General features: G+C 40.7%; 1 protein-coding gene across 1 annotated transcript in view; it reads left to right on the forward strand.

Moving 5' to 3' along the window:
* gpr158b (G protein-coupled receptor 158b) overlaps positions 1 to 25,953 on the forward strand; it is a 91,937-nt gene that overhangs the window by 46,493 nt on the left and 19,491 nt on the right. The window contains exons 3-7 of the mRNA XM_075483899.1: positions 384 to 486; positions 7,780 to 7,997; positions 10,068 to 10,136; positions 16,672 to 16,781; positions 19,565 to 19,803. Coding sequence (XP_075340014.1) covers positions 384 to 486; positions 7,780 to 7,997; positions 10,068 to 10,136; positions 16,672 to 16,781; positions 19,565 to 19,803 — 739 coding nt within the window. The remainder of the gene's footprint in view (positions 1 to 383; positions 487 to 7,779; positions 7,998 to 10,067; positions 10,137 to 16,671; positions 16,782 to 19,564; positions 19,804 to 25,953) is intronic.

Consider the following 25,953-nt stretch of genomic DNA (forward strand, 5'->3'; position numbering starts at 1 on the left):
TGAGTGAGCATCTTCTTTTTCCTCTCGTTTTTCCAGTTTTTATTATTTCCTGAGGAATATTGCATATCAATAGAGTGAGGTAAATTGTTATTTCACACATCTCAGCTTGTTCGGAAGCTGGGGTCAAAACGCATGGTCACACAGGCCACTTGTGCTCCAAGAGCAGACAGGCTTCTTCGGCATCTTGCTGAAAAAGCTCATCAGCACGGTGCTAGCATGAACACCCAACCTTCTTATTAACAACCCAGAACCATGAACAATACCCCACTTTTTCTCTCACACAACTCTCTACTTTGATATGCTTGTTGGTTATGTATATAAAGGCAATGCTAATTTCTTTTTATAAATTTCCAACTGTCTTTTCTCTGCACTTTTCCTTCCAGTGCACCCCCATCGGCGGCCATGGATTTGTGCTGGACAAGTACAAGTGCCAGTGCAGGAGAGGATTTTACCATCCGAGCAGGGTGGCACTCAATGGATTTAAAAGTAGGTTACCAATCCTTTTGTATTATAAAACTGCATTTTGCAGTTGGCTGTCAGATCAAAACTTTGCATCTTTCAAAAAAAAAAAAAAGAATGTACAAGAATGTGTACAAAAGAATGTACTTTGTACATGTACATTATTTTTTACAAGTATGTAAAAAAAAAAGAAAGAAAAATAGGGAAACAACTGCCCTTTTTTGCAGCTGACAGCTACACTTTTTGTCTGACATGCTTGTAACAGCTTTAAATGGTATCCAGCTTGTGAGGCCATGAAACGTAAAGCTTATTGTGTTTGCTGTTTGACATTTATGTAATAAATGTTTGCGATGACGATGTTATGGATTCAGCTAGGACCAACAAGATGCATTTGAATTATGGTCCTGTTGAATCTTGGTGGATTTTATTACCATGAGGGTATCATCAATCTTTATTTGAAATTTTATCGGTTACTATGCCCTTCAGTTTGCTCAGTTGCATGGGGCAGATGGAGGAATGCCAATGCACACTCATTTTACTTCACACAAAAGGCTATTTGTAAGGGGAAAATGTGTGTGAACCTCACACATTCTTCACCTTGCCTACACATGTTTTTAGTGTAATTTAACCCTATATGGTGACATTTCAGTGAAAATAAAATTACAATAAAAAATAAAAAAAATTAGACAATTTCAGTCCAATAGTACAGAATAGTCATTTTTTCCTGATTTAGTTTCTTATCTTCACTCTTTCAGATATACACTTATTTAATTGTAAGCGATATAAATGCATCACGGTCATTCGTAATGGCCACGGAAGACCTTGCTACTGACTCTTTAAAAAGAGAGCCTGTGTTGGGAGATCATTTTGATTTTTTTGTCACCCAACAAAAAACATTAGCACAGAAAGCTTGCACACCGAGTCTGGTGCATTTTATTCATCTATCCGTTTCTTATACTGGCAGTAAGAATATTTTGTTATTCTAAGAAGGACATTGCATCTATATATGTCCACTTCTTCTTCAAGAACTGTGTTTATCTTATAATATTGGACTGAAAATGCAGACTTCGTGTACAAAGATCTTTTCATTTTTTGGTTTATTGTGCTAGCAATGAACACGTTAACTATCGCCTTTGACAGAATTCTATGCACAGTTATTGATTAAGTGGAGAAATCGAAAGCTCCACACAGCTGCCATGCCATGCTACGGTAAGCAACGGCTGGACGGCTGCAGCTCAGGGGAGCGGCTTAGTGAACAGTAAGTTGTTACAGCCTGTTCTACACGTCTTACAACTGCCACTTGCAGTCTGTGGATATACAGTTCAGTGCACACAAAACCAATAATCTGCTTCTCACCATTGTGGATTTCAAGATTATCCCTAACCCGATGCTCCCGATCGTGCTTTGGATTTGATTGTCTATATTTTGACACCTTGGGTTCCAGTATCCTCTGGGCAGAAAACTCAGCCCTGATGAGCAAGATAATCAAACGGCTGCGGTGGTTCTCTGTCCCGACTCCAACAATGCAACACCCAGGGAGGTTAATATGCTAAGCTGGAGCTTTATTATAATGCAGTGTGACGAGGCCTGTAGTCAAAAGGCTCGGTAGCGGAAGAGACTCATTTTCCAAACCCCATGCAGACCACCTCATTAAAAATCACACTGGCTCAGAATGGGTCACAGTTGCCTGCGACCCTGATTTCCCCTCCAGGAGCCTGACTTTAATTATTCGTGCATACTCCAGAAACAGATCAAAGTAGAAGCAGATTTTATAGTGTTCCATGGCAACAGACCAAAAGAACAGATTTCACTGGGGAGAAATGATGTAGACAGAGATTTTTCACTGTTGCTCTTAAGCAGAGGTACGTATAGAATCCTCTACATCTTACTCACAGTCTCTTGTGAGTTAGGGTTTATTTTGAAGTCTTTTTGCAACAAAGTGAGTTCTGAAGCAGCTTTGATGAGGGCATGCAGAGTTGAGGATGGCTGCGTAACTGAAGGTGAGCAAAAAAAGAAAAATCTACACTCATAACAAAAGCCATTAGAAAAATGTGGGGGAGCCTTAAAGACCGGTAACCACTACTCACATGAAAAGCCTTCCTCTCCAATTATGAAGTCTCCCGTGGATCACGGCTGTTAGTTCAATGGGTTGGAACTGCTTCATGCGTGTGATGACCGGCCCCAGAGAGACGTGGTGTCACTGTGAGCATCTGGTCCCACGTGAGAGGTGTGAAGCTGAACAACTTCAGATGTACGGCTGATGGGTTTCCTCAGTCTTCTCTCCGCTTAGTTTGACCAAGATTGACCAATTCATGCAAACACAATTTAGATATAGATATAGACAGATAATGTCCCAAGTTCTAATAATGTTCTAACAACCATCGTTTTTGCTGCGATTTTCTACGTCTAATGAGGAAATAGTAGAACTCTAAGTCTGTACAATGCCATCTCATGACAGATTGTCAAATACTTTTGTCAGTTGAAGAAACAAAGAATAACAGTTTACAGATAAAGGCTAAAAACAAATTGTACAATAGCTTCATTTTCCACAGTCAGGTCTCCACTGCAATGTGGCTCCTGTTGCGGCTGAAGACGTGATGACGCTGACGCCTCGCGGCACGCTGAGGCCGACAGTTGACAGTCTGTCTTGAAGAGGAAATAAAATTCCAAGAGAGAAGGAGGAGGCAGAGTTGCCCTTTGCCTTTTCAGCAACCTTGTGCACTATTCTTTCCCTTTTGTAACTTCTGCGATGGCCTGCTTTTATTTTTACTTTGCTCCCACACTCCAACGGTTAGGTTCAGGGTTATAAAACTATTCATTGTCACAAACCACATAGTTTAATACTCGTCGGTCTCAGTTCCTGACGCAAACCCGACACAAGACAACTGCCGACCAAAAATTGCCATTTCACAATTTCCAAGCCTGAATTGAACTATGCAAAGATGTTTGGACAAACGCTCCTATTTTACGATTTCACTTTGTTGTTATCAGTGAAGTGAAGTGTTCCAGTCCAGGACAGCAGTGCTTTGGTCTGTCATGTCTTCTTCCTATCTTTCCCTTCTGTGTTTTCTTTCTCTTGTCTCTTGTACACCTGCCTGTGTCTCTTCTTGTTTATCTGTGTGTCCCTGTCAATCTTTTTCATCGCTTTCTTTTTCATTTTGTTGCTTGCTTGTGTCTCTGCTGTTTTCTCTCCCTCCCTTTCTGTGTTTTCCCGTCTGAGTTCTGTCTCTGCCCTGGTCGGCCTGGCTTGTATCTCACGACCCCTCGTTTCTGTGAGCACATCGTCTCGTCTCTGCCTCAGTTCTTTGTCAGTTCATCTGTTCACCACCACGATTGTCTCCATTTGCTGTTCAGCATTTCTTTTATGTTTCTGGGCATCCTTTTGGATTTTCTTTTGGTTTTCTCATCTGATTTACTATTTTGGATTTTACATATCAGTGGGGTGCACTATGGAGAAATTTAAATCGTAGCCAGGCTTTCTTTGTGTTAGCCTGGCTTTATAAAACCTAATACTTGATTCAGAGGTGACAAAAGTAATAGGTAAGAGGCTCTTAAGCTTTCACCTTCATCCTCAAGAAGTGCACTTTGCACTGACACTGTCCCATAATATCATGGAAATCTCCTCCATCCCTGATTAAATTTGTTGACTGAAGTGGCCACATTTCAACAACACCTCAATTCACCAACCAGTTTATTTTATGGTTATGGTTGATATATAGATTTTTTTGTCATTGTTTGACAACCCAACAGCTGCATAAACAATGAACAATGAAACAATGAAAACAATGAAACACAATTTTATCCTAAACTCTAAACATAAATTGTTCCAGAGCAGGTTATTAGTTCAACCTAAGTTACTAGGTTAAAAGAGATCCAACTTTATGCCAATTACAAACTCAGATTTTAGGCTCTTCATAATTCCCTAAACTGCTAATCTGGTTTTGTAGTACACCTGTCTGGATAATGGATCTATTTTTAGTTACCCTGTTACTCTTTTGTTTAATCCACCTGCCTTTCTGCAGAGATTGCAAAAGTACACACAGTGTTTACTTGAGTAGAAGTACATGTATCGCTGTATCAAATCAAATTTATTTGTATAGCACATTTCATGTACAAAACAATTCAAAGTGCTTCACATAAAATAAAAGCGTTGCAGCAGGGAATGGAAGAAGCATTAAAAATACATTAGAGAATATAAAGAGAAACAAATAAAATAATTAAATAAATTTAAAAACAAGCAACAGTCTAGATAAGGTAAAAGATATCGTGCAGATTTCATGCATGGACACATGAGAAAAGAAATGTTTTTAACCTGGATTTAAAAATGTCTACATTTGGTGAAAGTTTAATCTCCACTGGCAGTTTTTTCCACCCTAACCCTAACCCTTTGAAGGATGGTTCAGTGCAAATCTAACTCAAAACACTTTCATGTAATTCAATGAACATTGTTCAGTCACGAAGAGTCGTTGTTAGAGCTGAACTTAAAGAGTTAACTTAAAAAAAGGCCATGCACGAGGACTGCCTGCTGCTCTGAATCTGCTCAGTCTGCAAACCCAACCACGAGTTCCCAACCAAGAAATCCAACATCTTGTGACATTCTCATTCATCCTCTCCCATCTGCGTTGTTTTCTGTGTTGGAGTCGGTGCAAAATCCCCAAACAGACACAGAATGGGCCAGTCGACTGGCCTCCTGTCAGCTCCCCTTCGTGAGTTAGCAAGCTTCCTGCCCAATTCCAACGATGGCAACTCCCAGGATTCTTCTTTTTGGCCGATATGGTTAGGCCTTAAGACAGCTCCAACATGAAAACAAAGCCCCTGACAATAACAGGAGACTTCCTGGAATTTTTACCTTCTAACCTCTTACTGCCGGACTCAGCTCTAGACCTGGACCTCCACTGAAGTCAGCCAACACAAAGACAACCTGCTCTCGTTTTCTGTCGAGCACTCAGAGTCTTTTTTATCTCAACCTTTCTTTAGCTTTTGACCTAAGCAGTTTTTAGCTTCTGTCATTCTCTCTGTCAGCCTTTGTGTTCAAACATCTAATAAAGCTTTTTGTTCATTACTTTATTTCTTAAAGGGACACTGTGTAATTTCTTCCCCCATCTAGAGGTGCAATTTTATTTTGCAAAGTCGAATTAATTTGCTTTCTAGCGCCTCGCGTTTTCAAATGTGCGTTGCAACTTGTTGAACTACGGCAGGCGGTATGTGTCAAGATTCTCTTTTTCGCTTTTTTGGCGACGAGGATCCCTTCTCCTGTGGCATGGCATAACTATGGTCTTCCATTGCAAACAAGTGCAGGCCGTTCAGGCTGGTTTATACCAGAGAATGTCTAATGGCGTAGACTGGCTCTGTTTATACCTGCGTGCAAACGTGACGTCAAAATGACGTCATTTCCGCTTGCAGGCCTGGCGGGAAAACACGATTCGAAGTGCTTTATGTCCCTCTCGGCACTTCGTCGTTTTTCATAGACCGGAAGGACATGGCAGCCTCCATAGAGCTTGCCCGCTCTATGTAGATACAGACAAGTTATTCTTCACTCAGGAGGATAAGTGAGATTGTTGACAGAGATAATTTTACATCAATGAGGACTATTTATGAATGAATATGTTGATTTGAGCTAATAAATGACATAATATATTACACAGTGTCCCTTTAAGTAACAGAGTAAGATGGCCATGTGTGTCAAAATGTCAACAATCAGGCTACAACATGACATACTCAAGTCTATTCTCCAAAATTTTTTTGCTTTGCTTTATATTGTATGTGCTGTGAAGACAAAGTGCGACTGACAGGTGATGATTTTGGCGACATGTTGCACCTTGAGATCTGACTGGGTGAAGTGGGGACAGTCCAGTGTACATCCAAATAAGCACTAGATGCAAATGACAAGTCCTCATCATAGGTTTTGACAGCTTTCAGCCAAAGAGGCTGAGTTCTTATTTTATGGAAATGCAAACAGCTGTTAATATTTACAACGCACAGCTGATGGCTGTAAGTCATGCTGAAAACACCTCCTGAGATATCACTGGTGAGTTTTATTTGAAAAGTAGTTTTTGAACCCTTTTCACTCACTTGTCCATCTCTGAAACAGCTGTCAGTGTGTGTCAGCGTGTAAAAAAACCCATTGTTCGCTTTGTTAGGTTGTTCAGAGTTGAATTAAAGACAATATTATTATTATAGGCATTATTTTCCCAAACTAATGCTTCACTTGTGATTTTCTTGTGTCATTTTCTTCACATAGAATATTATACATATTTAACTTTGCAGGCTGCATGTTGCCAACAAGAACATTCTGGGACATTGTAAAGGGGGTAGTTGAATATATACGGGTGGAAAAATGGAAATCTTTGCACGTGATTTAGGAATGATGTAGTTTTGGCCACAGACACCTTCTTGCTTTTCTTGAGATTTTTTCTCAGACCTTAAATACCTCATTAATTGAATCACATTGTTGAATTGTTGTATTGTTCTGCTGGCAGCTGAACTAGAAACTTAGTAACATCAGGGGCAGAAAAGAATTTGGAGAAAAGGAAACACTGGCAATGAAAAACGGACTCAAGTATGATGGATGCAGATGTATCAGGTAAAGACAATAAACTGTGTATCACTTTCAAAGATCATCTGCTGCTCACATAAAATAATGTTGTTGTTTTTTGTCATCCTCACTCTTTCTCTAAACCTTGACCAATGTTGTCATGATCTCAGTATTTTCAGCCCATTCTCTGGTTGTAATTTCCCCTGAAGCGTTCGGTGTAACTTCATTAATGTGTGCATATACTGTATGAGCTCTGGGACTCACAGATTAAGAACTATATGTATAGTATCATCTGTGATGTCTTCACGTTATCGATTGAATTCACATATCCAAGGAAGCAGTTCTGAAAAATGTGAGCACTCACAACTAAGAAGATGGAATGAACTATCTACAGAGAAAACTGATTAACCACATCAAAGTGTGTCACACACTGGTATAAGGACAATTAACCATGACAGAGTGATGAAGAGGACAGTGTCACCACACTTTATCCTCCTTCCTGTCATTATTACCTCCTCAGCCTAATTAAAAGCTGTATTGTTGTAATTATCACCCCAAGGCTCTTTGATTTATTGAACCAATGATCCTCATTCCTTCAAACTGACTAACTGAGCAATCTAAGAGAAGTCATCGTGGTGCAGCTAAATGCAGATTAAATGTGGGGATAATCCTTAAAAACACTACAGTAAATCAGGGTGATTTTGCTGCGATCAGATATGATCATTTCAGAGTGAATATACCCAACATTTAGAGTGGAAAATAACAAAGTGTCCTCACCTCCGCAGGTTCGGGTAAAGAGCAGGGCTCTCACAAAGACGAGAGCTCTGACCTGTCCAACAAGTGCCTGCCGTGCCGCGAGGGCTGCCCCTACTGCCAGGACGACACACCCTGCCTGGTGCAGGCGGACGGCGTTCTGCGGCTCGCCGTGGCCTCCTTCCAGGGTCTGTGCATGATGCTGGACCTGGCGAGCATGGTGGCGGTTTACCACTTCAGGAGGAACAAGGTGAGGACGGAGAGGGTCACAGTGGAAGAATGCTGGATGCATTCGCAAAGCTTTGTAAATAATGTCCTACGTGGCTCTGCTTAGATTCTTTTGTCTGGAGATGTTTTGTGGGTCAGAGTTTTCTAAATGTTCAGAAGAAGTTTAAAAGAGCAAAGAACACCTCTGTCCTACAAATATTCTCCTGTCCCTTTTTAAATGGCAGAAGGCTAATCCGACCATACCCAAACGACAAGCCGACAATGAATTGCATTTCAGTTTTGGAAGCTTGACCTATTCTAACGACTATACTTCAGACAATCTAAGCTTCTCATGCTTTATCTGCTTTGGCATCCGAAAAGAAAATGCCTCTCATGTATTCTCCCTCCATGCAGAAGTGGAGAGCAAAATGACAAAATTTGAATCTCTTTCAACACTTTTCACTGACATTTAGTGGAAATGTCACGTGACGGTCTAACTGCAAAAATTTTCGTAAACTAATAAAACCCTGTTTTTTTCGGAGCCTCTCTTGAAGTTTATATGTGTGTAAACAGAGTTGTGTTTCAACACTGCTGTGTCTTCATCCGAGGGTCAGTTCAGGCAAGCAAATACAGTCAAACTAAAACAAGTCAAATATGCTAATTTGTTTAAGAAGGTTCCGAACTGAGTGAAATGACCTTATGTCTTCTATAATATTGTCTGTTATAAAGTTCAACTGGTTTTCCGGTATCTGATGCACACCCGTTTTAGGTTGACTATGTTCGCCTGCATCACTTCTGTGTCCACCTACACACCACCGAAACATTGGTCTGTTTGCACAGTTAAAAGCCCAATAATTAATCAGTTAGCTCCAGCCTTCTGTTATTCCCAGCATGGTATTTGCACTGTAATACGGAGGAAGGAACAAGGGTTGGGGGGTTACATTTGAGATCAGCAATCACAATTAGACTTCCTGAAATGTCAGTTGCTGCGCTGTGACTCATCAACCCCCTACCGGAAAAGTGCCAAAACCCATTATGGACAGTCCAAACTGACTAATTGCAGATTAAATCTAGATACTAGTGCATGCAGCAAAAGGAAATACATTTTTAGAAAAGATGTATTTGAGGCTTTGCTCTCAAACTAAGGGACTAAAGGTCTATGATTTGTGTACTGTTTCAGTGTATAACTTAGACTACAGACGAGTACTGAGACTTTAATTCATTTAATTCCTTTCTAAATTCTCGCCCTTTCACACGGCATTTGCTACATATTACTCCATTTCACAGCAGCGCAAATGCACTTAACAAGGCACAACAAGGCGCTAACCCGAGCCAAGAAAAGACACTGAAGTTGACTTATTATTAACCAATTATTGTTTTATCTTAATCTGCTTTGACATGATTAACAACAAGCACATATTTCATACTTCATTTGAATCCTTACATTTTAACCGCAATGTTGCTGCATATGATAAAACTCTGCCGATAAAAGTGAAATAAAAACTGTATGAGATCCTCTAGCTATAACCAGCCCTCAGGCACAACACAGCAAGAACTTTCCCAGGTGAGCTATATATAGACATTTGTTGTTGTTGCCTCCAAGTCTTCCAGATTCCTGTATTTCACAAGAAATGTCCCCGGAGGCTTTTAGATTTACACAACAGACGTGAAGAAAGGGCTTCTCTTCTGGGAGGTCATGTGGGTAATTAAATGCAACCCAGAAAAGTTCTGCTGTCAGCCACAGATTCAAGGAAATACAACACAGAAATTTTAAAAAAGATATATTCTGTTTGAAGGAGGTAACTATTTAGGTATCTTTTGTTGTTGTTGTTTTCAATGAAATGCATGTTGGTGCTCATTATTGCAATTCATCTGAACAAATAGCGATGTTACTGTTAGCCCAAAACAACGCACCTGCACAGAGAGTACATGCATTTACAGATGCTTATAGGCTGTCATCAGCCTTGTTCTCCTGTTACTGTCTCTCTCTGTGTTGCAGCTATCTGATGTCTGTCTCATGAGATCAGATGGATCATTTTTCTGTAACACACCAGTACATCACCTCCTCCCATCATAGTTTGATTAACTTTTGCTTCTCCTTCTTCTTTAATAGTGCATCCGTACATCTGGACTCATTCTGCTGGAAGCCATCTTGTTTGGGGCGTTACTTCTCTACTTCCCAGTAAGTTTCTGTTTAGAGCTCACTGTCCATGGCACCCACAAAGTTATCATCGTATGGACTTCCAGTTGCTTATGGTTACTGTATTTGAGGTCTTATCACTGATTTATATTTACCGTTCTCCTGCTAACGGCAGTCCGCACCAAAAATTGACCTCCTAATCACTGACTCTTTGGTACCATTTCCAGTGGACGTGCACCTATTGATTTTTGTAATGAGGTGTGTGTTTAAAAAACAAGAACAGCTGACTGTGACTGTGAAGAGTGTGCAGGCGGGTCTGTCTCTGTAGACATCTGCTCGACCCATCAAAACTCAAGTAGGTACAGCTATTGTGAAACGGAGAATGTGAAACTGTGCAGTTCCATTTGTGTATGCATATTGTACTTCCTGCACAATTTTTTCTAAAGCTATTTCTGTGGTGTTTTTGCAGGAGTGTTGCCAACTGTTTAGAAGAAAGCAGCAGTGAGTCACAATGACCAATGTGGCAAACATAATGCGCAGTACTGGAGGGGTGCTGGTTATAAAGACCACATGATGCTTTCTTAGAGAAAAAACTATTGTGTACATTAAGTATGTAATCGAACACACATTGCTTTGTCATCCAGTACTGATATACTAATATTTCACTGCAATGAGCACTAGCCTCAAGAGGAAGAATTTTACTGATTTTTCTTACATATTTCAAGCATACTTACAGTCTCTCCATTTCTATAGAAAATACTACTTTCTCTTCATCCCTTACCATGAAAAGATATTCGGAATAGTGATGGTTTTGCTTAAAGGGGACATATTATGGAAGAAACGCTAACGCTTTCTGTGCTTCAGAACTCATATGTGGGTGACTTAAGTCAACACCAGCTCAAAGACTCCAAAAAGATACAACTATTGCATTGGTGGATTTATATGTCATGCATCTTGCTCAGAGTAGAACTGTTCAGCCTCCTCGTCTTTCATCTTCACTGAACTTCAAGTTCAAGTCATGCTGCATTCGCTGTACCTCAGAAGAGGGAAGTCTTGCTCTTTTGCTCTTACTTTTTTGCTATGAGTCTTATATGTCTTATATTTCATGTCCCCCACTTCTTTTTTAAAAATTTGTTTTTATTTCCCAATCGAAAATTTGTCGAGAGACTTGGCAAAACGAAAGACTAAACAGGAACATAAAACATGACAAAAATGCAAATCGTGACGTTGAATAAGAAAATCGACAAATAGAAAAAATTAGTTATGTAATGAATGAAAAATTGAGCATCAGAGAATAAAGTTTTAACACAGTTTACAGTCACACTGACATTCCTGAAGTCCAGTAAGTGTGAATATTGGATTTTTGGAAAGTTTTGACTCAGATGGAGAGGATCTGACCATCAGAGAAGAACTTTTAAGCCATCTTACTTGACTTTTAACAATTGCACCGGTCCTGCTGATGAGACTGCCCACAAATAAAACTATGCCTAAGGTTTGACGTTAAACATTAGGATTATTATATGTAATACGATGACGCAGGAGATATTCGATACTAATTTTATTCTGGAAAAAAAAGTCATATTTGCATTCAGTACAATAACCAGCATCTTCCTATCATAATAAGGTAAAAATGGCTGCCTTCTTAAGTTGCATTTTGCTGTTGTACAACAATTGTCTGGACAATGATAGAGAGAAAGAAATCACAGTTGGTGTGCAAGTACACTATGAGTGTGTCTTATTTTGTGTTTGCCTTTGCCAGCCTTTGTGTTGTGTGAGTGGGTGGGTGTCATTGTGCAGTGTATATGTGTGTGTATCTGAACTTGTGCGCACAGCCCACAGTGCACCTGGAGTGCTGAATAAGAAGCCCATCTTTAGAAGGGAAACAGATGGAGGAAACCTGTGTTCGATGTAGCAGGAAGATCTGATGAAGCCAGGGAATTCACTCCCTTCAAATACTCGTGCAGACTGCCATCAGTGAGCCACTGGTCTCCTCAAACACAAAGCCTGAAGGCTGGATGCTGGCCATTTGTAGACAGAAAAACAAATTCAATATCCGTGGAGAAGAAAGGGCTGCGGAGAGCTCATTTGACTCTTGCGATGAAGGTTCTGTTATTATCTGCTATTAGTGTTGTCATGAGCAGTAAATTGGGGGCAAAATGGAAGACCTGCGATTGGGTTTGTTGCATCCTTATGTGCATCCACTCATCCTTTCCCCGGTTTACCCCAAGGATATCTCCACTCCCAAATATAGCTCCCCAAAAATATCCTGCCACTCTCTTATGTTCGCACACTCACTCCTTCTCTGTCTGCCCATCTGTTTCTGCATTTAACAACACCTTCACTGCTAGTCTCTACCTTTTCCCTGCCCCCATACACAAACCCCCCTGTTTTCCCCTCATAACCTCCTCTGCATTTTCTTTTTCCATCTCACCTTTGTGTCTATTGTCTTGCACAGACTCAACATTTGCTGCTGCCACTGGTTTCTTTCTTTCTTTCTTTTTTCTTTAATGTCACCACAAGCCTCCTCAGCTGCAGCTGTACCACTCTGGTGCTCAATACATTTTTAAACAGTCCATCAAGTTCTAGCACAACTTGTTTTAAAAATACCTCTGCTGATTAATTGATGGAGGAGGCATTGGAGGTTGGATGCACACCAAGATGGCTGCCTTCACTTCTAGACGATATATAAAGAGTGGCTTCTCATTTCATTCCTTCACATGAGTAGCACTGCAGAAAGGGTGTGATGCTCTTTCTGACTGCCCATACCCGCGTGCGTTTGTGAGAGTAGGCAGAATGGGGGAGGAATCATGAATACGTTTTAGATGGCTTTACAGTTTCTTATTTTTCAGTGTCCATGTGCATCTGTGCATGGATTTCTGGATTGGTATTTGTGTGGTTGTACAATTCTCCATGTGGGTGTAAGAAGCTGTGTACTCTTGTTTGCAGAGGTGTTTTATTGTTTCGGCCTGTCATGTAGATCAGAGGGCTCAGAGGGAGATGAGATGGAGGCAAACAGATGAAGGTGTCTGGCAGTATGCTAATCCTTAACCCGGGTTAGCATGAGAGCTGTGGGGACAGGGGACAAAACGAAGAAAGTCGTCGACACAGGGGAGAAAAAGCAATTGCCTGCTGAATAATTACGGGTTGTTCACATTTGGTCTATTTTTTGGTCTTTCGCTGTCTCTCTCTGTTCCTTACACTTTTGTGTACTTGTCAGCTCTGTTGGCACTAGAGCCAGCGGGCTTCAGTCTTTTAATTATACAATGACCACGCTTCTCAAAAATGTTTCTTTGTTCTCAACAGTGAAAGAAACACTTAAAGGGATAGTTCGCCTCTTTTGACATGAAGCTGTATGACATCCCATATTAGCAATATCATTTATGAACATTGACTTACCCCCTGCTGCGTCCTGTACAATGGAAGTTGAAAACGCATTATCCTCATGCGATTCATGTGGCTTTTAGATGGTTCCAGGAAGTCATTGGCGGACAATTTGAATGCATAGAAATGGATGGAAAGAACTGGGATTTTTGGTCATTTCGTTATCAAAAATACTTCCGTCTACATTGTTTATATTTTAAAAGTGTGTTTGAAATGTTGAGAGATTCATTTTTGGTTGCCAAAAAATGGAATTTCTTTTTATAACACAAACCTGTGTGTGTTCCACTTACCTGCTGCTATCAGGTATGTTGAGACCTGTGGCTGCAGCAGCTTTGGCTTTGTGTGTCAGTTCTTTTCCTGAATCGGGTGCTGTGACACGTGTCTTTATACAAGAGCGGAACAGAGAGTGGTCTCGCTGAAGGCTGAAAAGAGGGATGTTGTGACAGTTTAACGGCACACTAAAACACAACTTGACAGAATGGGTGAAATATATCTCACCAAGATGATAATGAGGAGGAAATAAGCTGTAGATTAGTTCACTGCTCATGTTCCTGTGACATTAGCTCTGAATCATCTTGCGAGTCGGTTTTCCTTGTAACCTCGTCAATAGCTGGATAATACATTGTCACATTTCATCATTTCGCCAGTGTGCCATGGTCTCCATGCTGCATTCCTGCACATGTAGCTAACAAAGACTCTAGCGTGCATTGTATTCAGACTCTCAATAACACATTAGTTTCCATTGTCTCCTAAAGCACCAGACTGTCACAGCCTCAGGGTGGGCTGAAATGGTCACAGATGCTTATTTTCAGTGGAAAAGAGGTTACAGGTGCTGTTGTTACTCTTAATTATTCAGCATAGCTGCTCTCTCATGAATGCCAACACGCCAAAGGAGAGCAGACGACTGTTATTCTTAAGGTATGCATTCATGTGGCTTGCCGTGCAGTTCTATGCATGAGGTTTGAAGGTTGAAAAACTATGATCTTTATCTGTTGATGACTGCAAAGCACACTTACAAGTGTGTTGTCCAGGAGGCGTTATACTTCATTCCACTGCCGTCAAGCGAGAGCTAAGCCTTGCATCTGACTTTATTGGAATTTAAGACTTCATCGCACAGCTCTAATGTATAGGCAGAAAATATATTAGAAAAAATGGGGGTGAAATTATCTTTTGAGTAACTGGAATGTTCCACGTTGGATGGTTGAACAGCTTTACTCTCAATTGTTGGCGGTATGACCAATCTGTGGGTGCGTGGCTTACTCAGCTGTTACAGTGGCTTGCATAATTATTCCCCCTGCTTGGTGTTTTTTATTTTGTTTTGTTGCATTACAACCTGTGATTTAGAAATATGTTTTGGAGGGGTTACTGGGAAAAATCCACAGAAAATAGTCAAAATATTAAAGTGAAATGAAAAAGAAAAAAATGGTAAGGAGGAGCATTTTTCCATCTGTGTGCCCCTGTAAAGTTTCTGTTTTAGCGATGAGTATAAAAAAGAAATAGGATGGATTTTTCAATGATAAAATCCATCCTGTTGTCGGCAGAGTTCCGGTGTAAAACTTCTGCGTGTTATTACGGAATGAAGCTGCAGTTTCCTTCAGTCTCTTTCCCGCTTTTTGAATCCAACTTCAGCTGCAGAACTCCTTTAAAGGTGCCTCCGGCTGTTCTTAAACAGTCTAAAGCATCAGAAAATAATAACAAATTCAACGAATGTGTGGATGATTGTTAATCTTGCTCCCACAGGTAGTGCTGCCTCAACATGGGCGTCATGTTTCACTGAACGTCTTAGAGATGGTCTTTCATCCTGAAAAGTTTGTAAAGTTTGCTTGGAGCCTTAACAGTGGAACTACCAAAATAAAAGTACCCAAATCAGTTACGTGGTACCTACAGAAAAAAGCTCAGCAGCTCATGCAAAATATCTAACATGCCAGAAATTTGGCCAGAGACCTCGCAAATCGCGTCTTTGTCACATTCACACATTTTTCAGAGATTTTCCTGAGATCTGGGCCTTTTGTGACCTCCAACATTTATCTGCCATGTGAAAAAAATCTTGTGTTGTGTACCTGGCTTTGGTCAGTCTGGGTGAGAAAGGAAGAGGGCCAGAATCAGAGTTTAGTCAGCCAACATCCTTATGAATACAGGTTGCCTTCCTTCAGTTTGTCCTTGCTACAACAGAGTAGAGACTGGGCCACCAATTCAAACACATATAGATGTGAGTAGGCTTTCCTATATCAGACAGGAGTCAATCTATTCAGTGCTCTCCAAATATCCACCGAGCAAGGCTTGGAGGTTTTTCTATTATCTTGCCAACAAACTGACAAATAACAACCATCGCATATCTCCACCCTGGCTTGGCTTTAGGGGAAGAAAAAAGCTTTGTTTAGATTTACGATAACCACTTAAAAAAGCAAAATTAGGTTTAGTCAGGAAGGGGTCATACTTAAATGGTGTGGGGATGTGTATCAATTAAGTGGTTGATACGCTTTTTCTGCTTCCACGGAGATGAGCACAGGCATCTTTGGAGCAGAATGTTGGACTGAGTCCAAGGATGTTGGACTCAGGTCATTGCAGATTTGACATGTAGCGTCCTGCTGAGCAGCACACTAATGAAACGAAATGCAGCTCTAATAGAAGTGCAAATGAAAACTCTGATCTCTACAGCTTGGCATGCAAGTGCTGTCTCTTCAGCCTCTGTGGCAGCCTAGTTTACAGTCGAGATAGAAGTGAGAAAAAAAAGAGAAAAAGAAAAACTTCACATCAAGCAGAAAATGATAGGGCAATAATTTATGAACCGTCAACAGATTCAAAGCTTTATTTCAAACCTCACAGAGTAAAGATAACCAGAAGCATAAAAAATACATGCAGCGTCAGTTTGAAAATAAGATAGTCACCCCAACGAGAAATAGAATGAGCTAAATCAAACTCACACCAAATGTGTCCTGGCACCTTACATATGAGCAACATACCGCATGCAGCCAGTGGGAGCTCTGGAGGCGGGAGATATCAGCGAGGCCAAATCTGCCTGGAGCTCTGCTCTGCTTCTCTCATGCTGGAGACGTACCTCATTCTTTTACGGTGAACATGAGAGGAATGTAATGTGTGTGACTATTCACTTGCAAGAAAAACAAAGACAGCAAAGCATAATCGGTGTGTCCCGGCATGTGTTTGTGCCAACGCTAACCCTGCTGTACCTCTGCAGGTGATGATCCTATACTTCAATCCCAGTGTGTTCCGATGTATCCTCCTGAGGTGGGTTCGCCTCCTTGGTTTCGCCGTCATGTACGGCACTGTGATCCTCAAGCTGTACAGGTACCGTGCCATTTTTATTTATCTTTTTATTTCTCTGAATTATCCCTGTTAATAATGTCAAACTGAGAGCACAGACCAAAAATATGAAAACCCTTTCATCCCTTTTCTGGCCTCCTATCCTCTCATGGCCTCCTCTCTTTTCCTCCCCTCCTTTTCTCAGGGGTTAACCTCTCTCAATTTCAATAATTCAGCCCCCTCAGCCTGCATGCAGAATTGTGTGGAGCCTTGCCCATGAGCAGATTTGATTTTCACATCAGGTCTGATATTTCTTTGTCTGCCTGCTGAAGTGCTCGTACCACACACACGCACTCTGGCTTCCGGCTCTCCAGCAAGTGTTACCAAGATTGGAGAACAAGGTCGAAGGCCGGCCAGAGTGTTCTCTTGGCCAAATTACCAATTTGTTGTTTAGTTTCTGAGCTCAATGGGTGGGAAGTGTGCCTCGGGGGCCAAGCTCTTGCTGCCTGGTCTCGCTGAATATCAGAGATGAGATAGATTTGTCACAGTCCAGAGAGACTGCAAATGATGAGCACAGAAAATGGAGAAAGGGCTGCTTTCCAATAGCATGACTGTTGATGCTGATATTTATATATTTATAGGCTATGTTTGCCCATATGTACAATAATAACATCACTACTCTCTACTACTCCATGCTGCATTTTTTATTTGATTTACAAATGCTAAGTAGCCAGTATAGACGAGGCAACCCCAGTTTCCCCAATTTAAAGGACAAGACCGTTTTTTTGACATTGGGCCCTTGATTTCACATTATAACATGATGTTCTACTCACCCCTGCTTGTTGTTGGTAATTTGGAGCTGTTCCGAAGATATTCGAGAGGCGTCTGGCTGCTCTCTTGAGATATTCGGCCATGAAACGGTTTCCTATGGGCAACGTTATACAGGCACAAACTATGCTTTTTATAATTTATTAATTACTGTACACTAGCACTGATAACGTGGAGGTGCGTCGCTTACTTAAAAAAATCCGGGTTACTGTAATTTTGAATTTTTGAATAAATAAAGTGGGTGTTACTGACGTCATCGTCGTGCTACTACCACAGACAGCCCACAGACCTGCTGCCTATTTATTCATTCGGCTAAAATTCAAAATTACAGTAACCCGGATTTTTTTAAGTAAGCGACGCACCTCCATGTTATCAGTGCTAGTGTACAGTAATTAATAAATTATAAACAGCATAGTTTGTGCCTGTATAACGTTGCCCATAGGAAACCGTTTCATGGCCGAATATCTCAAGAGAGCAGCCAGACGCCTCGCGAATATCTTCGGAACAGCTCCAAATTACCTACAACAAGCAGGGGTGAGTAGAACATCATGTTATAATGTGAAATCAAGGGCCCAATGTCAAAAAAACGGTCTTGTCCTTTAAAGAAATGCGTCAGATGCTTTGTAGCTTATTAGTCCATAAACTGCTGGAAACTTAGGACACCAGTTGCTCTCCTTTAGGAGAGGAATGTTGCTGCATCCTTGTTAGATTCAGGATTCAAGCTGCTCAATAGTCCTTGGTCCTCTTTGTCATTAATTTGTCGTTCATGATGCATCAAATGTTTACAGTTTGTAAAAAGTCTGGACCGCATGAAGGTCAGTCCAGCACCCGGACTCTTTTACTTCGAAGCTGTGCTGTTGTAATAAACGCAGTATGTGGTTTAGCATTGTCTTTCTGAATTATGCAAGGCCTTGCCTGAAAAACATGTTGTCTGGATGAGAGCATATGTTGCTCTAAAACATGTAAATACCTTTCAACATTGATGGTGTCTTTTCAGATGTACAAGTTGCCAGTTCCATAGGCACCAATGCACCCCCATACCATCAGAGATGCAGGCTATTGAACTGAGCACTGATGACAAGTCAAATGGTACCGCTCCTCTTTAGTCTGGTGGATGTGGCATCCATGATTTCCAAAAATAGTTTCTGGATCATCCTCACATGGGGCTTCTTCTTTCTATGATAGGGCTTAACCTGCATTTGTGGGTGTCACAGTAAACTGTGTTCACAGATAAAGATTTCTGGAAGAGTTCCTGATTCCATGCAGTGATTTCAGTGACAGAATCGTGTCTTTTTTTTTAATGCATCGCCACAGCAGAGCCCGAAGATCATGGGCATCAAGTATTGATTTTCGACAGTGTCCCTTGCACACGAGATGTCTTCGGATTCTCTAAATCCTTATATCATGTTATTTTCTGTAGATGATGGCATATTCAAAGTCTTTGCAACTTTATATTGAGGGACATTATTCTAAAATTGCTTTATAGTTTGTAAAAAATGCATTTTTTTTTGCAGATGGCTGAACCTCTGCCCGTCGTTACTTCTGAGAGACTCTGCCTCTCAGAGGTGCTGTTTTTATACCCATTCATGTTACTGACCATCAGGTTATTATTGAGAATATTGTTATTTGCAACACATTTCTTTTTAGAATCACTTACTTTTCCAGCCTTTTGCTGCCCTTCTCCCAACTTTTTTGAGCCGTGTCGCTGCCATCAAATTCAAACTGAGCTTTTTCCATTAAATAGTAAAATGTCTCACTTTCAACATCTAACATGTTTTCTATCTTCTTTTGTGAATGAAATCTTGTTTTATGACATTTACAAATCACTGCATCCGGTTTTGGTAACATTTTACAGGGTCTCAACATCATCAAAATTGGGCTTGTAGAAAGAAAGCAATTTTGTGTGCGTTCTGTCAAACATTTAAGTTACCATTCACCTTACAAACTGAAACATTTGCTACATATTTCCCTTTTTTCCTCCCACTCATTCCCCAACCCAGGGTTTTGAAGGTGTTCTTGTCGCGCACGGCCCAGAGGATGCCATACATGACCAGCTGGCGCGTCCTGCGGCTGCTAGCGGTCATTCTGTTGGTGGTGCTGTGGTTCCTGGTGGCCTGGACCTCGGCTGTTTGTCAGAACCCTGAGCTGAGTCAGGCTCTTATTGCCGCAGGCCTCACCCCAGAGGGACTGCAGTTCAGCATGTGTCTGCTGGACAGATGGGACTACATGATGGCAGTCGGTGAGTGCGGGGCTCCTGTGTTTTCTCAACTTGCATCTACCTGATGTGTGAAGAGGACTTTAAAAGCTATCTGGAGAAGAAATGGTGTTGGTTGAGGAATGTGCTACTTGCCACTCAAGGGTCATTTGTTTGGATTTAGGTTCCTTGGATGAGTTTTAAGATTTCAAAATTTATTTTAACAAAGCCTGGTACCACTTGTGATTCTGTCATTGTTTAAATTGCAGTGAAAAGCAGTTATTTAAACCAAAGTTTGAATTCTTCTTCCACAAGCTGCTTTCAGTAGAGGTCACCACAGCAAATCATCTTCCATTTCCTCATCTCCTCCACCTTATCCCCCATTATGGCAACCAGCTGGAAGTTCAGCACAACCTTAAATCTTCTTCTTGGCCTTTTTCAGTCTTGTTTCCTCCCAATACACCAAGTGACTCTCCAGCACACGTCTTTCTTTGCCGAACTTCAGTTTGTGTAAAGATTGTGTAAAGTGTAAAAATACCCTTAAGAGATACTGAGGATGGGTAACTATGGACCTCTGGAAAAAAAAAAAAACATTACAAAAAAGCAACTAGGAAAAAGAAAAAGGGAAAAAGAAAGAGGGAAAAAAGAGAGAATGAAGTAAAAAACCAAATAAAGTGAATAATTTATAACAATAAATGATTTTACATTATTTATTTTGAAATATGCTGAAAGATATTGACCGACAGGCAAAGCTTCGGACGGGCTAGTTTCAGCTCTATTTCTGGAATTTTGACGAGTGACAACACTTCTAATTTGAGATATTATCCATCCATCTGCTATACTTACTATATCTTACAGAGGGTCTGTCTAAAGTACAGTTATGTGAAAAGGGGAGTTTACCCCAAGTTTCACATAGCAGTGGTTAATAAAAAATCGGATCCTTACCAGGTCTTAAAATTAGTCAAATACAACCTCAGATGACATTTTACACCATGTCCTCATTTATTGAACAAAAACTAAGCCAAAATGCAGAAGCAGTGTGTGACAGTACACCCTGAGGCGGAATTCACACAGATGTGATACGTCAACGGGGGTTGAGCTTGGCATTTGGAATTGTAACGACAATAAGTCACGACATCAGAAACAGGATTACTCGGGTGATTTGATTGGCTGGCACCTCTGTTGTTGCTATGCTCAACTTTCCACCACAACCTCCAACCTGCAAAGTGAATCAGAAATTAGACTGTCGCCGTCTGGCACATGTACGTGTGAATCCTTCCCTACTGCTTCCAGAGGAATTAAGAGGGTAAGTAGCAGCCAGGCGCTGCTAATCAAACACACTTGTTTAATTGCTCATCATTAACGGGAGGACTCTATAAAAGCAGAGGTTTTGTTAGTTTGCTGGGCTGGAGCATTCAGGTGTGCGTTAACACGATGCCAAGGAGGAAAGAAGAAGTCAGAAATTGTCGTAGAGAAACAATTGTTGCTGCCCATCTTTCTGGGAAGGGTCACAAGGCATTTGCAGACTATTTGGAGTCCATCATTCTACAGAGAGAGAGATTATTCACAAATCGAAAACATTCAAGACAGCTGCCAGTGTTCCCAGCAAGTTTACCCCAAGGTCGGACTGTAAAATGCAAACTGCAAAAACCCCAAGAGCTTACATCTCAGCCTCTATCTGTGATGTAAGACATATTTACTGAGGTCTCGTTTTCTAAAGTAGAGCACTGTACATGGAATTTAATGCAATGCATTCTGCTTAAGGGTCAGTGGTTTTAAGTCCTGAGGCTCCAGTGTCAAATCTGGTGGAAAGCTTCTGTCCACAAAAAAGAGAGGAAAAAAAAATCCCCCAACCTTAAAGGGATAGTTCGCCTCTTTTGACATGAAGCTGTATGACATCCCATATTAGCAATATTGTTTATGAACATTGACTTACCCCCTGCTGCGTCCTGTGAGCCGAGTTCCAGCCTCGTTTTGGCGAAAAGTTTGACGAAGGTAGTTCGGCTAGTTTTCTGGGGTGTAAAAAATAAAGCGTTTTGCTTCTCAAAACAATATGCGTTCAAAAGAGTAATACATTTGCATCACAAAATTGTTCTCCAAGAAAAAGTCTATTTTCTCTCCCTTCGTATCCCTTCGTGCAGACCGAAGTGCAGACTGAGCAGTCCCCTGCTTCCGAGCAGCAAACACTGCAACAGGCGCGGCTGTCGGCAGCACGCAGTGATACGAAGGGAGAGAAAATAGCGCCAAGCGATTGTGAGGTCTGACTTTTTCCTGCACAACGATTTTGTGATTGTAAATGTATTACTCTTTTGAACGCATATTGTTTTGAGAAGCAAAACGCTTTATTTTTTTAAAAAACTAGCTGGACTACTTTCGTCAACGCAAAAACGAGGCTGGAACTCGGCTCTCCTTTCTGATACTTTTTAGATGATGATACCAAAACCAAAAGACTTACAAACAAATTAAGAGGTCTGTCTAAGTTCTTAAACTGGATCCTGAAATTTCCAGCAAGTCTTAAGAAATATGTATCTTTGTTGAACTGTGATTAACAACTGAATTAAACAAGTGCGTGCCAAAGAAATCTTGGATCTGATATACATGTTACAAACTTCTCTGCTCTGATGCATTTCCTGTTGGAGATAAATAGAGCTACTTATAAGAAAGACATTAAATGTTCCAAAATGCACTGCTTACTTGCCAGAAGCCGTAACAATTCTCTCGTAGGTCTGTCATTTAGACATAAGACATTTTTACTCTTTATGTTTATATAAAAAAAAATACATCTATTTATGGATTTTAATTATCTTGTTCCCAGTTTTATGTATCTGTCCCCACACAAGCAGTTTGACAAATGGCCCTTCATGTTAACAATGGGATAATCAAGATGGAGGACCCTTTTGTTCCAGTCACTCGGACACCCACCAGCTTTAAAGCAGAATACGCCAGCCATTTACCAAAAGCGTGCCTCAAGGGAGCTTTCACAACATGAGCCTTTCTATGAATGAAAATCTCTCCCACAAATAAATGGTGTAATGTAGTGAGGGACAGCACACATCATATGAAACCGACTGCTCACTAAACTGCTTTTTTACAGTGATTATTGTTGCTAAACTCAACCCAGATTTCAGGCTTAAAACATGCTGATACTTAATACTAATTCTTAATACAAGTTCAAAGCAGACCTTAGGAACAGGATCTGCAGTCGCCGGCTTTAAATGATTGTTAGCGGACAATGATGTGTCCTCTTCATAAAGCACTCCAGTTGTGCACCGACAGCAAAAACTATTTAACTATAAGTACAGACATTTAGTTAGTGAACAGACGGTAGCTCTGTGGCCAGTGAGTAACTTCAGGGGTAGAATGAATCTCTATCTTTGGCCCACTTTGTTGTGGTGCACATGGTTACCACGGTGAGTACAAATTGCATATTTGGATATGGCTCTTCTGGTGCAACTACTGAACCTTTAGTTAAAAAAAAAAATTATCAAGGGAAATATAATCCTGGAACTGCCTCTAAAGTAGTCTCTTTATGACCCGAATGCATACCTTTCTCCTAATAGCACACAAAAGCGACAACAATGCTAAGAAGTTACTGTGGCTCGGCTATCCCTGAAGGCCCAGATGTCCTTGAATGTGCGTTACAGTACAGCCTCTGAAATGACAGATTCTCAAAGCTGGAGGCAGTGATGTGCGTGTCACTGGAGCCAGTCTGACAGCGGGAGGGGGGTGGGGGGGGGGGGGGGGGGGTAATCCTGTTTGGAAAGAGGAAAAGGATGGATCCCAAAGAGAGGCTTGGTCTGCCTCTGAAAACTGACAGACGGGCAGATGAAGTGAGTGGAAGTGGCAGGAAAAGGGAAGAAAGGAGCCTGTGAAGTATGAAGCTTACAGGGATGTAGCCGACGATGCAGAGAGAGTTTTCCACCAACAGAACTTGAGAGGAGGAGAAGAGGACTGTGGGTGGGGGCTAAGGACACTCTGGAGATGGGACAGATGAGCAGGAGCTACAGTGTGCATGTGTGTGTCTCTGTGTGACTTCTTCTTACAAACACAACTTTGAAGGAAAGTAAAAACGCAGGAGAATCCCTTTGGCTGTGCCCCTGCAAGTGTGTGTGGACGAGATAGGAAATGTGGGAGCCCTGCCGGTGGCTCTGACAGCCTGGGGGGAACACACACACACGCTGATTTGCTGCTGAAGCTGCACTCAAGGACAGGAAGCACCCGTCAAAGCTGCTTTGGAGGACTTAAAGATGCAGCATGCCATGCTTGTGAAAAGTAGTCGAATTGCCTTTCTACGTTTTTGCTTGATAACGATAACAATAAGCAATTTATATGTATCTGGAATAATCTGCATTAGTAAGAATTTTTTTCTATTCCCACATGCATGCAGCTCTCAATGCATCCCAAATCAGGGTTAAATACTGTGTAATTGGTTATAATTTATCAACTAGTTCTACTCATGAATATTTATGTTCTGCGATCAGGGAAAAGACTTAACATAGTTATTGGTGCTACTTCCTGTCTGCAACCAAAAACAACTAACCTTGTATTGATGTTATCAGAGGATGGCCTGATGTGTGAACATCATGAGGAAGTTTTATGAACAGCACATGGAAACTAAAGTTATCTTCTATTGGAAACCAAATTTTTTCATCTGCAGCTTTTGCTTCATTCCAGAGAAGATATTGGACGGACTCAGGGCATCGTTTTCAAACCTTTAAATGTACAAACTCCGAGGAGATTCTCTTCTCCTCGTTCTAAGATCATTACAGTTGCTAAGTTCCATGAAATTTCACGAGACAATCTATTCAGATGGTATTGAACTACCTCTGTCTACTTAAAAAATCTTTCAATATATAGCTTCCTTTTTTTTTTAGAGTACATCTTCCCTGGGAGCCGCGTGATTTAGGTGAGATTAGATGTTAGCGGGAAGGTGTCAACACCCTGTCAGGGAAGCAGCTGCTCAGTGGGGGGAAATATTGCACACAGGGTGATGGTCTTGCAAAAATAAAGAGACAGAAGAGTTTGAAAGAAAGAATTAGATGTCACCAAACACTTTTAGCTGCAAGTGCGAAAAAGAGTTGAGCATCACCTTCTTGATTCCTATTTGCTTTATACCACAAGTGCACACTGTGCAGAAATGGCAGTAAATTTTTCAGTGGATTTAAAGCAGTATACTTCAAGCCATGATAAATTCAATTTACTGTTAAATTCACATCCCACACGTAATTTGACAGTTCACCCTACCAGTTATCAAATAACGGTAGGGAACTGTAATTTTTCAGTATAAAACTATTGTTTCTGATACATACACCACCCACCCCCTCTCACTGATACAATGAGCGTAGTAAGTCGCTGGAATTATGATAATCCTTGTCTCGCAAAGTGGTGCATTTAAATTGATGTTCTTTTCCTCAAGGAAGTTTGGTAATAAGAAGCTGAAATTGGGAAACTTCACCAGCCTTAAAGCAACAGAGGGAACACAAATAGGTTCACTATTCTCATTGCTGGCACGAAATTGGAAATGTACTGGTGGTGTAGTGGTGTTGCAGTAATTTGTCAGTTTTCTTTTTTTTTTTACTCCAAAAGCTGATTTTGGTTTTCTACTTTTTAATTTTTTTTTTAGTGGGGATTCAATTTAAAAAAGTAATATAACAGAATTAGATTATTTTTGCTTATGTAATAAATAGTAACATATTAAAAGAAACTGTTAATGTACTTAAAACCTACAGTTATCGTACTGCCTAAACATGTCAAAACTACAGTAGTACGTACTGCTCAAATAAATTGAAGTAACTAGTAAAGTAACAGTTATGTTAGCAGTCAGTAACAGTTAGCAAAGTAACAGTTATGTACTCGGCTGATAGTATTTTACTGTCATTATGCAGTGAACATCTTTACAGTGACAAAGAATAACAATATTGCGTATAATTTTGGTGCAGACACTTTAAAAGAAATTAAATCAGCACTTGGATGAACAGTTCAAAATTCTGATAAATAAACATCTTTTCTCTCTTTAAGAGTAGAAATGAAACAGTTGCTCGAACCTCAATCAAGACCAGATCCTTGTGGCGTCTTATTCATTCTGTTTTGAAGAAAAATCAACAATGTATCAATCTTCTCATTTCACTCCTGAAATTAGTTTATTTCTCAAAATGTAGAGCTGTTACATGAACAGTTTGTGTGGACATGGTACAT

This window comes from Odontesthes bonariensis, chromosome 14 (genome assembly GCF_027942865.1).
Source record: "Odontesthes bonariensis isolate fOdoBon6 chromosome 14, fOdoBon6.hap1, whole genome shotgun sequence".
NCBI lineage: Eukaryota > Metazoa > Chordata > Actinopteri > Atheriniformes > Atherinopsidae > Odontesthes > Odontesthes bonariensis.